The sequence below is a fragment of the Rhinichthys klamathensis genome, unplaced genomic scaffold (assembly GCF_029890125.1).
Source record: "Rhinichthys klamathensis goyatoka isolate OS25496 unplaced genomic scaffold, OSU_Roscu_1.1 h1tg000442l_1, whole genome shotgun sequence".
NCBI lineage: Eukaryota > Metazoa > Chordata > Actinopteri > Cypriniformes > Leuciscidae > Rhinichthys > Rhinichthys klamathensis.
This window is the reverse complement of record NW_026606938.1, coordinates 289,525-303,540: the sequence shown is the minus strand read 5'-3', so window position 1 is coordinate 303,540 and position 14,016 is coordinate 289,525. Positions and strand designations below refer to the sequence as shown.

General features: G+C 41.6%; 1 protein-coding gene across 1 annotated transcript in view; it reads left to right on the top strand.

Moving 5' to 3' along the window:
• Positions 1 to 1,312, top strand: part of mtnr1ab (melatonin receptor 1A b) — a 41,617-nt gene extending 40,305 nt beyond the window's left edge. The window contains exon 2 of the mRNA XM_056236275.1: positions 409 to 1,312. Coding sequence (XP_056092250.1) covers positions 409 to 1,277 — 869 coding nt within the window. The 3' untranslated portion in view covers positions 1,278 to 1,312. The remainder of the gene's footprint in view (positions 1 to 408) is intronic.
• Positions 1,313 to 14,016: the final 12,704 nt, after the last annotated feature.

Sequence of the window (14,016 nt, the reverse complement as noted above, 5' to 3'; positions counted from 1 at the left end):
AGTGACGTGCTCTTCTAACATGGGCCCAAAAGTTCTAAAAGGTCTTCATTGGAGAGCTATTCGTATCATGTGACAATAACAGATGCAAACCAAATCCTTTTAATAGTAAAAGCAGCTGACAGGCTTAGGAAATATATGAATTAATTACATGCATTAAAGATCATGCTGCAAAACTTGTGCAGAATATGAGATGGTGAACACATGGCAGTCATATGAAACCTCTTTATTTCCCATCTATTAAAAGTATCGCTACAATATTGTATTTGCCCTCATGTTATTCAATAACCTAATAAATTGCATTCTGGGAATTTTAATAAACTGGTTTGCTTGAAAGTTTTTCCCATTTTTACAATGTTACTTTGTGCGTGTAATTGCATTTATCTCCTTTCCACTGTCATTGTTTTGCAGGGAACATATTTGTGGTGAGCTTGGCAGTAGCTGACCTGGTGGTAGCAGTCTATCCTTATCCTCTCGTGCTGGTCTCCATTTTCCACAATGGATGGAACTTGGGATTCGTCCACTGCCAGATCAGTGGATTCCTGATGGGACTGAGCGTGATTGGATCTATATTTAACATAACCGGCATTGCCATCAATCGCTACTGCTATATCTGTCACAGCCTCAAATATGACAAGCTATACAGCGACAAGAACTCTCTTTGTTACGTCGTTCTCATCTGGATACTGACCGTGGTCGCTATAGTGCCAAACTTTTACGTAGGCTCCCTGCAGTACGACCCCAGGGTCTACTCATGTACGTTTGCGCAGTCGGCCAGCTCAGCGTACACCATCTCTGTGGTTTTCTTCCATTTCTTTCTTCCAATCATGATTGTGACGTACTGCTACCTGCGGATCTGGATCTTGGTGATCCAGGTGAGGAGACGCGTCAAACCCGAGTTTCGGCCCAAACTCACGCCGCACGACATAAGGAACTTCGTCACCATGTTCGTGGTGTTTGTTCTTTTTGCCGTCTGCTGGGCCCCTCTCAATTTCATCGGCTTGGCGGTCGCCATAGACCCCGGGCGGGTTGCGCCTCTCATCCCGGAGTGGTTTTTTGTATCCAGTTATTTTATGGCCTATTTCAACAGCTGCCTTAATGCCATAGTCTACGGACTGCTGAACCAGAACTTCAGAAGAGAGTACAAAAAAATTATCGTCTCACTCTGCACTGCGAAGATGTTCTTCCCAGACAGTTCTAATGATGCTGCAGATCGGATCAAAAGCAAGCCATCTCCTTTAATGACAAACAACAACCGAGTAAAAGTAGATTCGGTATGAAAACACAGAAAGGACGCTGTAAACAAAAACCAAATAAACATTTCAGCTCCTTCCAGAAACAACTATTTATAACCGATATTTATAACCTGAATACAGGTGTCTGTATTGCTTTTTCTCAGTGTTTACAAGTTCATAATGTTTTCATTTTATATGCAGCAGGTACACCATTTTTTCAGGACATTATAAAATGAATGCAACAAACCAATGCAGACACTGTCATACATGGAAAAACAAGGTGCCAAGTGAGCAGATTAATAGCCCTTAAAGCTGATAAGTGCTCAACAATGTCATTTTATGATCTTTATCATATATATATTATATTTTTTAGGTTAAGTTATTTTTACATTATTATCAAATAATGCATTACAAAATAATACTTTAAACTTTGTTTATTGTACTTAAGTATAGTTATTTCTTGGTAACCTTGGTTAAATTGTCAGATAGCCATTGCAGGGCAAATAATGTGAAAAACAGTATTTCTCCAATATATTTGAAAGCAATTGTCTTTCCACAACAGATTTTTAGGGATAGTTCACCCAAAAATAAAATTTCTGTCATCATTTGCTCTCCCTAAAGTTGTTCCAAACCTGTATGAATTTCTTTCTTCTGCTGAACACAAAGAAAGCTATTTTGAAGAATGTTTGTAACCAAACAGTTGCGGGACACCATTGACTTCCAAAGTATGGGGGAAAAATACTATGGAAGTCAATGGTGTCCCACAACTGTTTTGTTTCAAACATCCTTCAAAATAGCTTTCTTTGTGTTTACCAGAAGAAAGAAATTTATACAGGTTTGGAACAACTTTAGGGTGAGTTAATGATGACAGAATTTTAATTTTTGTGTGAACCGTCCCTTTAAGATTACTTCACAAATTAAATGTAGGCAAGCTCAAAGGGATAGTTCACCTAAAAATCACTATTTACTCACCATTATGTCATTCTGTATGATTTCCTTTTTTTCTGCAGAACACAACAGAAGAAATGTTGCTGATGTGTTTTTGTGAAAAGTCAGTTAGGTCCAAAACAACATTGGAATAAATTGACTTTCATTGTATGGACAAAAAAAAAAAAAAAAAATTGTTTTTAAAAATGTTCTTTTGTGTTGAACAGAGATGTGTAGCAATTTGAGGGTGAGTAAATTATGACAGCATTTATTTTTTATTTTTGAGTGAACTATTCCTTTAAGGGGTCACCGTAGCATATGCATATCTTATGAAATGTGAACAAAATGGTAAATTCTAAAAACGTTTAGAATTTAGTTACTCTTAAACAACTTATCCATATTTTGGCGTATAGATCAAGTTCAGTATACTGCTTTACCACCTTTGTAATGTCATATCAATGATGTTCAACACAGTACTTACTTTCTTGTTTACAACATAAAAAGCAAAGAAATTTAACATATTTGCTTGTCCTTTAACTTTTCAATGTTAATAAACTGAGATGAAAACGTCTCGGTTACGTATGTAACCCTCCTTCCCTGAGTAGGGAATGGAGACATTACGTCGGATGACGACGAACGGGGTTTCGCTTAGAAAGCCTATCGACTTCGAGTATTATAAAACAAGCCAATGGCAAAGAAATGCCATGGGTCTGCGGAATTTGCATGACGCAACTCCGCCCCACCTTGTGGGTATAAAAGGAGGATGCCGGCAATATGCAGATATGTTTCTTCGCTGAGGAGCCAAGACTGAGCTCAGGCGATCCCCGCGGTACAGCGGAAGTGGCAGGCAGACGTAACGTCTCCGTTCCCTACTCAGGGAACGAGGGTTACATACGTAACCGAGACGTTCCCTTTCGTTGTCACTCCGAGTTACGTCGAATGACGACGAATGGGGTTACCAGTCTAAGGGGGGGGGGGGGGGGGGACTTAGAGAATACACATATGACCCAGAAGGATGCATATGGAGAAGGCAAGGCAAGGCAAGGCAAGTTTATTTATATAGCACATTTCATACACATTTCATACACAATGGTAATTCAAAGTGCTTTACATAGAATTTTTTTTTTTAAATAATCAAAACAAATAAGAATAATTGAAACAGTTTAGAATAAAAAATAAAATAAAGTACAGTAAAAACAGTCGGACGAACAGTGGCACAGTGCTCATTCAGTAAATGCATAGCTAAACAGATGTGTTTTGAGTCTGGATTTGAATGTAACTACTGTAGTAGCACATCTGATCTCCTCTGGAAAGCTGGTTCCAGCTGCGGCTGGCATAATACTGCCCTACAAAGCAAAAAGGCAGTAACTACGCAGAGTGCAGAACAGAGAAAAATGACTTTAAAGTTATCCTGTCATCCAGCCTAAGTAGTTGTAGGTAGATTATTGGACATGTGGCTGTTTTGTTACTTTATATTAGCTTATTCTTTGTACATATCAATCCTCATATTTAATTTGATATTTTACCCCTATTTTGCAGTTACTGTATTCTTGCTTTGTATTACTTACCAAAAACGTGGCACCATACCAAGGGAAAAGGCAGTAACTACAGATTCTCCAAAAACTATTTTGCCACAACTTGGGCTCTGAGTCTGATACACTGTGTTTGAAATAATTGGGACCATTTGGACAACATTTTCAAAATTTTTGTGTTGCGAAACTAATGTTGCGGAGCGGGCGTGTTACGGATATGTGGTGTAAATTTTTAGTAATCAAAAATCATGTCTAATTAATTGAAATCATGAAACTTTTATTATAAACTATTATTAAACTTATACAATATTTTAAAAACAAACATTTTTGGTCAAACAACATGCTGCACAATGAGCTTTACTGTTAAAATTAAAACATTGAAGAAAAATTGTGATTATTCCTTTAAAAATTAAGTTTTAATCTTAATTTATTTGTAGTGTTAGTATTATTATTACATTGAGACGTTTCTAAATTCTACTGTACAGCAGTAATATATTTCTTGTCAAGTTAAACCGAACTTTTATTTTGACGGGTTGCCGTGAAGACCGTGTCCTCATATAGGCAAAAAAAACAGCTCGAGCGTCACACACGTGCTTCAGCGCGCGCCTGTGTGTGTGTGATAGTTTGGTAGGGGAACAATTAGGGGAAACACTGCATCTCAAACAAAATTTGTGTGAAGTTAGAAGCGTGAAATCGCGAATGTTAAAACCGTCCCGTGAGGATGCCGCGAAATCAGCTGTGTGTTCACCATGGCAACAGTAACTACACTGCGCAGCAACACAGTTATTTTTTGTTAGGTAAAACATAGCAAGAATACAGTAATGGATGTTACTGTACTCTTGCTTTGTTTCACTAGGGCTTTTTGCAGTTACTGTACAAACGACTACCATTTTTCTCCAAAACGACACACATTTGAGATAAGATGTTTTGTCACATAACAAAGGATGCCTTGAATGTCATGAAAATGATAATAACTTATTTTTGACCAAAAATGCAGTTACTGCCTTTTTGCTTTGTAGGGCAGAATAGCTAAAAGCATACTCTCCGTTGGTATTTCAAGCTGATGTGATCTTAATGATCTGAGTGATCTGTTAGGTTTATATTCAGTGAGCATATCTGCAATATATTGAGGTCCTAGCCCATTAAATAATTTATATACCAGTAATAATACTTTAAAATCAATCCTAAATGTAACTGGGAGCCAGTGTAAAGACCTGAGGACTGGTGTGATATGTTCATATTTTCTGGTCCTGCTCAGAATCCTGGCAGCAGCGTTCTGTATGAGCTGCAACAGTCTTATGGTCTTTTTAGGAAGGCCAGTGAGGAGTCCATTACAATAATCCACCCTGCTGGTGATAAAAGCATGCACAAGTTTCTCTAAGTCTTGACTGGAAACAAAGCATCTAATTCTTGCAATATTTTTCAGATATAGTATGCTGATTTAGTTATTGCTTTGACATGGCTACTGAAACTAAGGTCTGACTGTAGAGACACACCAAGATTCCTGACTTGATTTTTAGTTGTTAGACCCCTAGCGTCAAGGTATGCATTCACCTTGAGAACTTCATCTTTGTTTCCAAACGCAATGACTTCAGTTTTGTCTTTGTTTAACTGAAGAAAGTTTTGGCACATCCAACTGTTTACTGTTTGCCGCGGCTGCAGATGCCATATGCCCCAGGAGCCTCTGGAATAGTTTCAGTGGAACCGCACTCTTGCCCTCGAATTGTCTCAGGCAAGTCAGCAGTGACTGCGCGTGCTCGCTCGTAAGCTGCACGGACATGGCGACCAAGTCGATTTCCATACCGAGAAAAGAGATCCTCTGCACGGGGCAGTTGACCCCTCTTCTCCCAGTTGACCCGAAGGCCCAGACGAGCTAGGTGCCGGAGCATTAGGTCCCTGTGTTCGCAAACCTGGTCTCGAGAGTGAGCAAGTAACATCCAGTCGTCGAGATAGTTCAGGATGCGAACCCCGTTCTCCCGAAGGGGAACAAGGGCTGCCTCGACGACCTTCGTAAAGACGCGAGGAGACAGGGCTAGCACGAAAGGGAGAACCGCGTACTGGTATGCCTGCCCCTCGAAAGCAAACCGTAGGAACGGTCTGTGTCGAGGGAGAATGGAGACATGGAAGTAGGCGTCCTTCAGGTCGATCGCTGCAAACCAATCCTGGGGCCGCACACATTCGAAAATGCATTTGGCTGTGAGCATCTTGAACGGCAGCCTGTGAAGGGAGCGGTTCAGAACGCGCAGGTCCAGGATTGGCCGTAACCCACCGGATTTCTTCGGGACAATGAAGTAGGGGCTGTAGAAGCCGGACCTCATTTCGGCTGGAGGGACAGTCTCAATCGCACCCTTCGCCAGTAGGGTAACAACCTCCGCTCTCATGACAGGGCCATTGCCACCGACCATAGTGAAGCGGACTCCCCTGTAGCTGGGAGGAGACCGCGCGAACTGAATTGCGTAGCCGAGCCTGATAGTTCGTGCGACCCAGCGGGACAGACGAACCACAGACGTCCCCTCGGTGGGGCAGCGAAGCAGAGTGACCAGCCCGGACGTGGACGGCATAGCGGCCCGGTGTGGGGGCACGGTCATCATCCGCGCCCTGACAGAGGAGGCCAGGGAAGGACCAGCGTTCCACAGGGGCCTGCTCTGCCAGGGGTCTGGCGACAGAGGAGGATGAGAGCAGTACAGTCCAGGGACGGCACGCACTGTCATCCGACTCTAAAACAGAGGAGGACGAGGGGTGCACGGCTCGAGGGTGGCGCACGTGTCATCCGAGAACTCTGTGCTCAGAGACGGGGGAGTCAGTTCTTTCTGAGAAAAGAGGATTCTCCCCCGGCCCTCCACCGGGGGAAGGAGTGGGCCTTCTACCACCTCCTGGAAAGAACTGAGTCCCATCTCTGAGGAGCCCCTCTCAGGAGCGCCGCTTAGCCCGGCGAGCCCATTAAAGAGCCCTAGGTCAGTCCTGCCCTCGTGCATGTCCCTGAGCATCTGGGCCTGGTAGACCAGCAGAATGGCCATGGCAAGGCGGCCGCACCCAAAGACCAATCGTCCAGCCGCGAGCGCTCGGGACAGGGTGGAGGGTTCCGCTCTAAACCGATGCTCGCGGCCGCCCGGGAAAGCATGGCCGTCATCTCTGGATCAGACTCGACAAATACCATATGCACACCCGAAGGTGGCAGCACTATCGAATCTTCACTTCCTGAAGATTCTAGCCCGCCCTGTGATGCTGCGATGGACATCAGATCCGAATCTGGAGCGTCAAGGGAAACCCGCGGGGCATCCGAAAATAGACCCGGGGGAATCCCCTGAACACTCGCGGGTTGCGTCACTGAAGAGGGGGGCGTGGTCCACGGACAAACAGTCGGCGTTTTGTTCCACACTCTCACCCTCAGGTCACCCTGCCACCAGCCGAAGTACCACCTCTCGTGGAGGGTGTAGATCGGGGTGTGGATGAGGGGACTCTCTCTCTAACGAGATCATTGAGTCTCGACCGTAATGACGCGATGCTCATGTTCCCACAGAGAGAACATGAGTCACCCACAAATGCTGCTCTAGCGTGATCAATGCCCAAACACGCAGAGCACAGAATGTGCCCATCAGAGTCAGAAATTAATCGACCCCAACCAGAAATGCACGGGCGAGCCATCTTTAAAAAGACGTGCCGCGTGCGAGCTCTTTTGTGAGAGGAAAAAACTCAGCGGATGCTGAAGCGAGCAGGGAGAAACACACTCAGGCAGATCACTGCACAGATCAGCAGGCAGTGTGAACTCGCTGGAGATCGCCGTCACACCAACACCGGAGAGTCGCTTGTCTCGTAGAGTGAAGTCAGAAATGGCTGTGGAGTGAAGAGAAACTCTTGGCTCCGAAGCGAAAACATATCTGCATATTGCCGGCGTCCTCCTTTTATACCCACGAAGTGGGGCAGAGTTGCGCCATGCAAATTCCGCAGACCCATGGCATTTCTTTGCCATTGGCTCGTTTTGTAATACTCGAAGTCGATAGGGTTTCTAAGCGAAACCCCATTCGTCGTCATCCGACGTAACTCGGAGTGACAACAAAAGGAACAAGAGTTACGCTTCCTTAAAAGCTAGAAGAGGAGAAATAGATAAACTGACTTCCTTTACTAGTCCATTCCTTTACTATTATTGTCTTTTAATGTTGGATAAGACTTGGAGGTTCATTAAAAGCAACATTAAACAGCTTTAGGGACATAGCGACGCAATTAATTTTCCTTTTTTCAGTAGCGTGACAGTAGCTCAGCTGCTTTAAAAGTCAACATGTAATCAAAATAACCCCTATTTACATTTTCATTGCACGTTTATGGGTTTTTGTGAACAATTCATTGGTGCACATTCTTTTTTATGTTATTTGCCATTTCTGCATTTATTAGATAGGACAATGAAGCAATGGGAAAGGAGCAGGGCCGTGCACAGACCTTTTGAGGGGCATGTGCTGAAACTGAAAAAGGGCACCCCCTCCCTTATTTTTATATCAAGATTATTTAGTAAGCCTACATTAAAGGAGGAAATGGTCTCTTCTTCATGACAAATTCAATAAAAAAAAAGTCTCAAAAGCTTTAGATTTATTCACTATTAATAACCGTAATAATAATAATAATATAGATAATAGGTATACAGGGTTCCAGGGCTTCTTTAAACCTAATTACAACAGCAACCTTCTGTGAGCCATGCTTGAAGATGTTTATGACTTCACTGTGATCCACTGGGATGTCCCTCTCTATGGCTATGAGGAGAAGGTCTGAGAGTCTCTCCTCTGAGCAAAGGCTTCGGAGTTGGTTCTTAATTAACCTCATTTTTGAAAAGGATCTCTCCACAGTTCCAGTTGATGGCAAAAAACCTAACACTGTGGAGGACCAATGTTGGTCTCTTATTCACTACACTTTCCATAAAATAAGCCAGCAATGAAAACAATGATAAAATAGTGTGAAAAGTACAGTTGCAGTGAAAAGCATTTCTGAAGGATCATGTGACACTGCAGAGTACTGAACTAAAGATGCTGAAAATTCAGCTTTGACCACAGAAATAAATTACATTTTAAAATATATTCAAATAGAAAACAGTTATTTTAAATTGTAAAAATATTTCACAATATTACTGTTTGCTTATTTTGGATCAAATAAATTAAGCCTTGGAATGAATTAAATCATGAATTAGATTCTGCATGATAAAATATAAAGATTTCACATTGATCTTCTGTAATGTTTTTTTTTTTTTTTTTTTTTTAGTTACTACTACAACATTACTGTAGTAAAACCATGTTTTACTACATTCATACATGTGAGGACGACTGGAGAGTAGGTATAGAATACTGTAGATTCAAAAATTAGATAGCGAATACGTGCATATTAACAGACTTGAATTAACCATAATTTAATATTATTACCATAACATTAAATGTTGAATGATTAAATGTTAATAAATTAAGTGTATCAGCAATCATAAATCAAAGAACACATTTCTTAGAAATATATGTTACCTCGGTGACGAGGATCACTCGTCGCTTTGTGTAGTTCCAGTACGAACAGCGCGGGGGCGCACCTGTGCTTATGATTCTCCGATGGAAACGGCGCCGGCGGCATCATTTACATTTTCATCAACAGCTTACCAACTAGATTGTTATAGCTAAATATAGCTCAGTTTTTCCTGTTGTAAAATACATTTGGTCAAAATCGCATTTTATAAAAAATGAAATGCTACTGTATGCACAGGCTATTTAAGTGTAGGCTATTGGCTATGACTATGGCAAATGCTAGCATAGCCCTCTCTCTCAGGTGACGTCAGGTCCCACATATCTTAGTCAGACATCAAATAAATAAAATATGCGTTTTTATAGACAACGTGTTTAGTACTTATTCAAACAACAAGATCTTTATTTACCCTTGAAAAACTTCGTTCAGCTGCTGTCTGCTGTGCGGCCGCTGCGGAGCTTCAGTTCATTCAGTCACGATAGAGGGGGCGGAGTTATCAGCTACTGCCCGAACAAGATTTACACAAGCTCTTTTTAAGATCTTTCATTGGCTAAATATTTTTAAAACAGACAGATAGACTTAAAGGGTGACCAATAGCATTCATTTAAAAAAAAAAAAAAAAAAAAACACCACCAGCAAAAAAGGGCACTTCGGCAAAAAGGGCATGTGCTCTGCACAGGTTGAGCCCTACCTGTGCACGTGCCTGGAAAGGAGAGAAGGAAACATGATCTGGAAAAGACTTCAGCGTGACTCAAACTCATGTTGCCCACAATGCAACTGCACCACAGGTCTGAGGGCTACCCACAAGGCCATACGGTTCCAGTGGTGGGAAAAAAATCAACAACTTTCCTTTTCAGATGATGCGTGCCACACAGGGTTTTTGATAATGTTAGCCAAATAGCTGGTCAGTTTCATTGGTGGGATTTAATGTAATCTATTTAAGCTTAATGTTATGACTTTAATCAATATTCTCATTGTTTTGCGCCAGATAGATAAGTACTAAACTTAAAATGATACCTTCTGATAATTATGAATTTAAAAAGACATTGGCCCATAAAACCACTTCAATGTATATACTTTTTAAAACTTGTGTTGCTACTACGGGCCCTATTTTAACGATCTGAAACGCAAGTGTCAAAGCGCAAAGCGCAAGTAACTTTGTGGGCGGATCCCGGCGCTGTTGCTATTTTCCCGGAGGGATAAATGCCTCTTGCGCCAGGCGCAAATCTAAAAGGGGTTGGTCTGAAGTAGCTTCATTATTCATAGGTGTGGTTTGGGCGTAACGTGAAATAAACCAATCAGAGCGTCATCTCACATTCCCTTTAAAGGAGAACTCTGGCGCAAAATGAACCTTTGGTCTAATTACACATTGTTACCTAGTCAACCGTTATCTGAGATTTGTTTTCATGATTATCGAATGTAGATAGTTTTATCTCTAAAAACAGTTTAGCCTATAAAGCTAGTATAACGCTAGTATATTGGGCATAGTGTAATGACAAATAAAAATCGCTTGTTAATACCACTAACAAGGCTCAAAATAGCCCCACACTAACACGGTAGCATAATGAGGGTCCCTACCTTCAAACCGAAGCATTGAGAACTTTGTCAGTGTCCAGACAGTTTAATATGAAGATATTTTAAACATACAGTCAACTTCGCGTATACAGGCAGAAGCCATCTTTGAAATACAGTCTTTACCAGTCGATCTACGAACGCCGATCCAAGTGCGCTGGTGAGAATGTGAACGAGCTATAAGTTGTGATAAGGCAAAGTCCTTTTAGGCAAGTCATGCCACTCGGCCGCCATCTTTGGCGTTACGGGTTTTCCCTATATAGTTGTATTAAGGATTGATGAAGTGGCATGTCTCTATATAAATAGTCTCTGGATAAGGTGAGCGCGAACAGTAGGCTTGGATCGGCGTTCGTAGATCGACTGGTAAAGACTGTATTTCAAAGATGGCTTCTGCCTGTATACGCGAAGTTGACTGTATGTTTAAAATATCTTCTTATTAAACTGTCTGGACACTGACAAAGTTCTCAATGCTTCGGTTTGAAGGTAGGGACCCTCATTATGCTACCGTGTTAGTGTGGGGCTATTTTGAGCCTTGTTAGTGGTATTAACAAGCGATTCAAGGGTAGGCCTATATTATTGTGTACTAAATTTGGTGCTTCAATATCACTCTCATTAAGCGTCTTAAATGCGGAAGAACGCCTGATTACGCGGCCGTTGTCTGTTTTAGCAGAATACTGCCATCTAGTGGTAGCAGGTTTTCTCAGACAGCTGTGTGTGGATTGTGGAAGGCGAAACCCGCGAAATGAAAGTCTCAAAATCCAAATGAATCAAATAGGATCGACTCAGAAACGAGTCAATGAATGCACGCGTGTCACCTGATCCACAAATGCACATCTTACTTGTTGCATGCACAAATTCTGGCCTACATTAATACAAAATCGAGGTTTTGTATTAACAACTATGTCTCTTTTGTACAAAATGCTGCACATTCATGTGATTTTGGATTTTGCACACACAAGTTGTATTGTTTTAGTTTAAATGTAGTGACGCACATTTGTGAATTTTGTCAAATAGATGTATAGTTGTGCACACATAAATAATTAGCACCAGGCCTATTCATTTGTAGTTGTTTGTGTGTGGGTTGTGAAATGCTTAAAAACCGCGAAATGAAAGTCTCAAAATCCAAATGAATCAAATGAGATCGACAAAGAAAAGAGGTCAATGAATGCACGCGTGTCACCTGATCCACACATGCACATCTTCTGTGTTGCATGTGCAAATTATGATACACTAATACAAAGGAAAACATTTGTATTCACAAAAATGTCTCTATTTGTACAAATTGCTTCACATTCATTCAATTTTGAATTTTGCACACGCAAGTTGAAAGGCATGGATAAAACATTTCTGCAACATGTATCAAGTTCATTGATAAGTGTGCTTGCACGTGTTAATCATTTTGATACTATAATCACCCCATATTATACTAGCTTTATAGGCTAAACTGTTTTTAGAGATAAAACTATTTACATTCGATAATCATGAAAACAAATCTCAGATAACGGTTGACTGGGTAACAATGTGTAATTAGACCAAAGGTTCATTTTGCGCCGGAGTTCTCCTTTAAGAGCAGGCGCGCTTGTTCTAAAGCGGATTCCTATTATAACGGCGGATTTGCCAGGCGCGCGCCAGGAGGGGTTCACAGCCGAGGAGAGCAACGTTCTCGTCAGGGCCGTAAAACACAGAGAAGTGACATTGGGGATGGAGAAACCCACCCAAATTAACTTCTGTTAAACAGGCGTATAATTTGAGTAAATGTGTAAGCTATATGTATGCTTTTATAATAAATTGTCTATCTATCTATCTATCTATCTATCTATCTATCTATCTATCTATCTATCTATCTATCTATCTATCTATCCATCTATCGTAATAATGTATGATTTGCAAAAATGAAAACTGCTACTTAGATGAGAGAATCAAAGTGTATGCGCGTTGTGCACACGCTACATTAGCCGCGTTTCCACTGTCGGGCCAGTGCTAGGCCAGGGCTTTAAACGGGCCGTGCCGGGCTAATAGCCTCGGGCCAGTAGCACCTGGCCTGCGTTTCCACTGTCGGGCCAGAAGCTCCACAGCGCGTCACTAAAACACGCCCGCAACACGCCTCTCTGGAACAACGTCACACTAACCCATCATTTCACCAACAAATGGAAGTTTTACCAGAAAACTAATCAGAAAGAAATCACTGGAAACAGCGTGCATCGCAAAACAAACATGATAAAAGCGGCCGTTTGCTGGCATTTTTGTTGTTTACTTGAATATTTAAAACCCAAGCATCGATGTTTTACCACAGGTTTACAATAAAAAGTGATACATTGATCATAATGAATTAATTTATGTCAAAATTGCACATTAGTCACACAGAAATAAACGACCGTTAGGTCTATTTCAAAAAAGAAAGAGGACACACTTACATTATTCAGTCGAGGCTGTTTCTGTTTATTTGGTAGTTACAGGACATATATCACATTTAGAAAGAATGATAATTTCTACAAATAATGTTATATGCCACCAAAAATACGACCTGAGGAGCGTTAGCACAGTCTCGACTCCCAGTAGCTACAGATATATTTTCAGTCAGAGAAACAGGAAGCTCCCGAAAAAAAAGTAGATAGTCCGGTATAAAGAGACTAGTATATGTAGGCTACTGACAGATAAAATAAAAACATGATTGTGATAGCCTTTATGAATGGTCTGACTTCTTCAAGCGTTCACCATGTTTTTTTACTATGCGTATCTTCAAGCGTTTACTATGTTTACAATGGTAATGGTTAGCGCGCATAGTCTTTTGCATCGCGTATAAATATTTCTACCTTATACGGTGATCAGAATCCACATCGGATCACAAACAGAAGGCATTCAAACATGAAAGTGAGTTAAATTATTTTAAAAGTCTTTAATGCTGACAGAATCATTCGGCGCTCCTGTCTCTCGACTCAGGTAATCCCCGCCTCTGTTCGTAACCACTCCTCTAGCCCGAGCTGGCCCGCTTTGGCCCAAGGTATTCGACGGGCCAGAAATCCTGGCCGTTGGCCCCATAGACAGTAAAAGAAATGGACAGAGCGATCTCATTGGAACTCAGTTGAGACAGTTGAAGCACACTTTTAGCGATTTTTGAGAACTTCCGTTCCTGACGCGCAGACTCAGACCGACTCAAACTAAGCTTGATGACGTGAGCAACCTGTCTGACAGATGTAAATCTTCTAGTAGCTGTGCGTGAAAACTGCCAACGTTAATCTTGCAGAGACGGGGAACTTGAGCAAAGA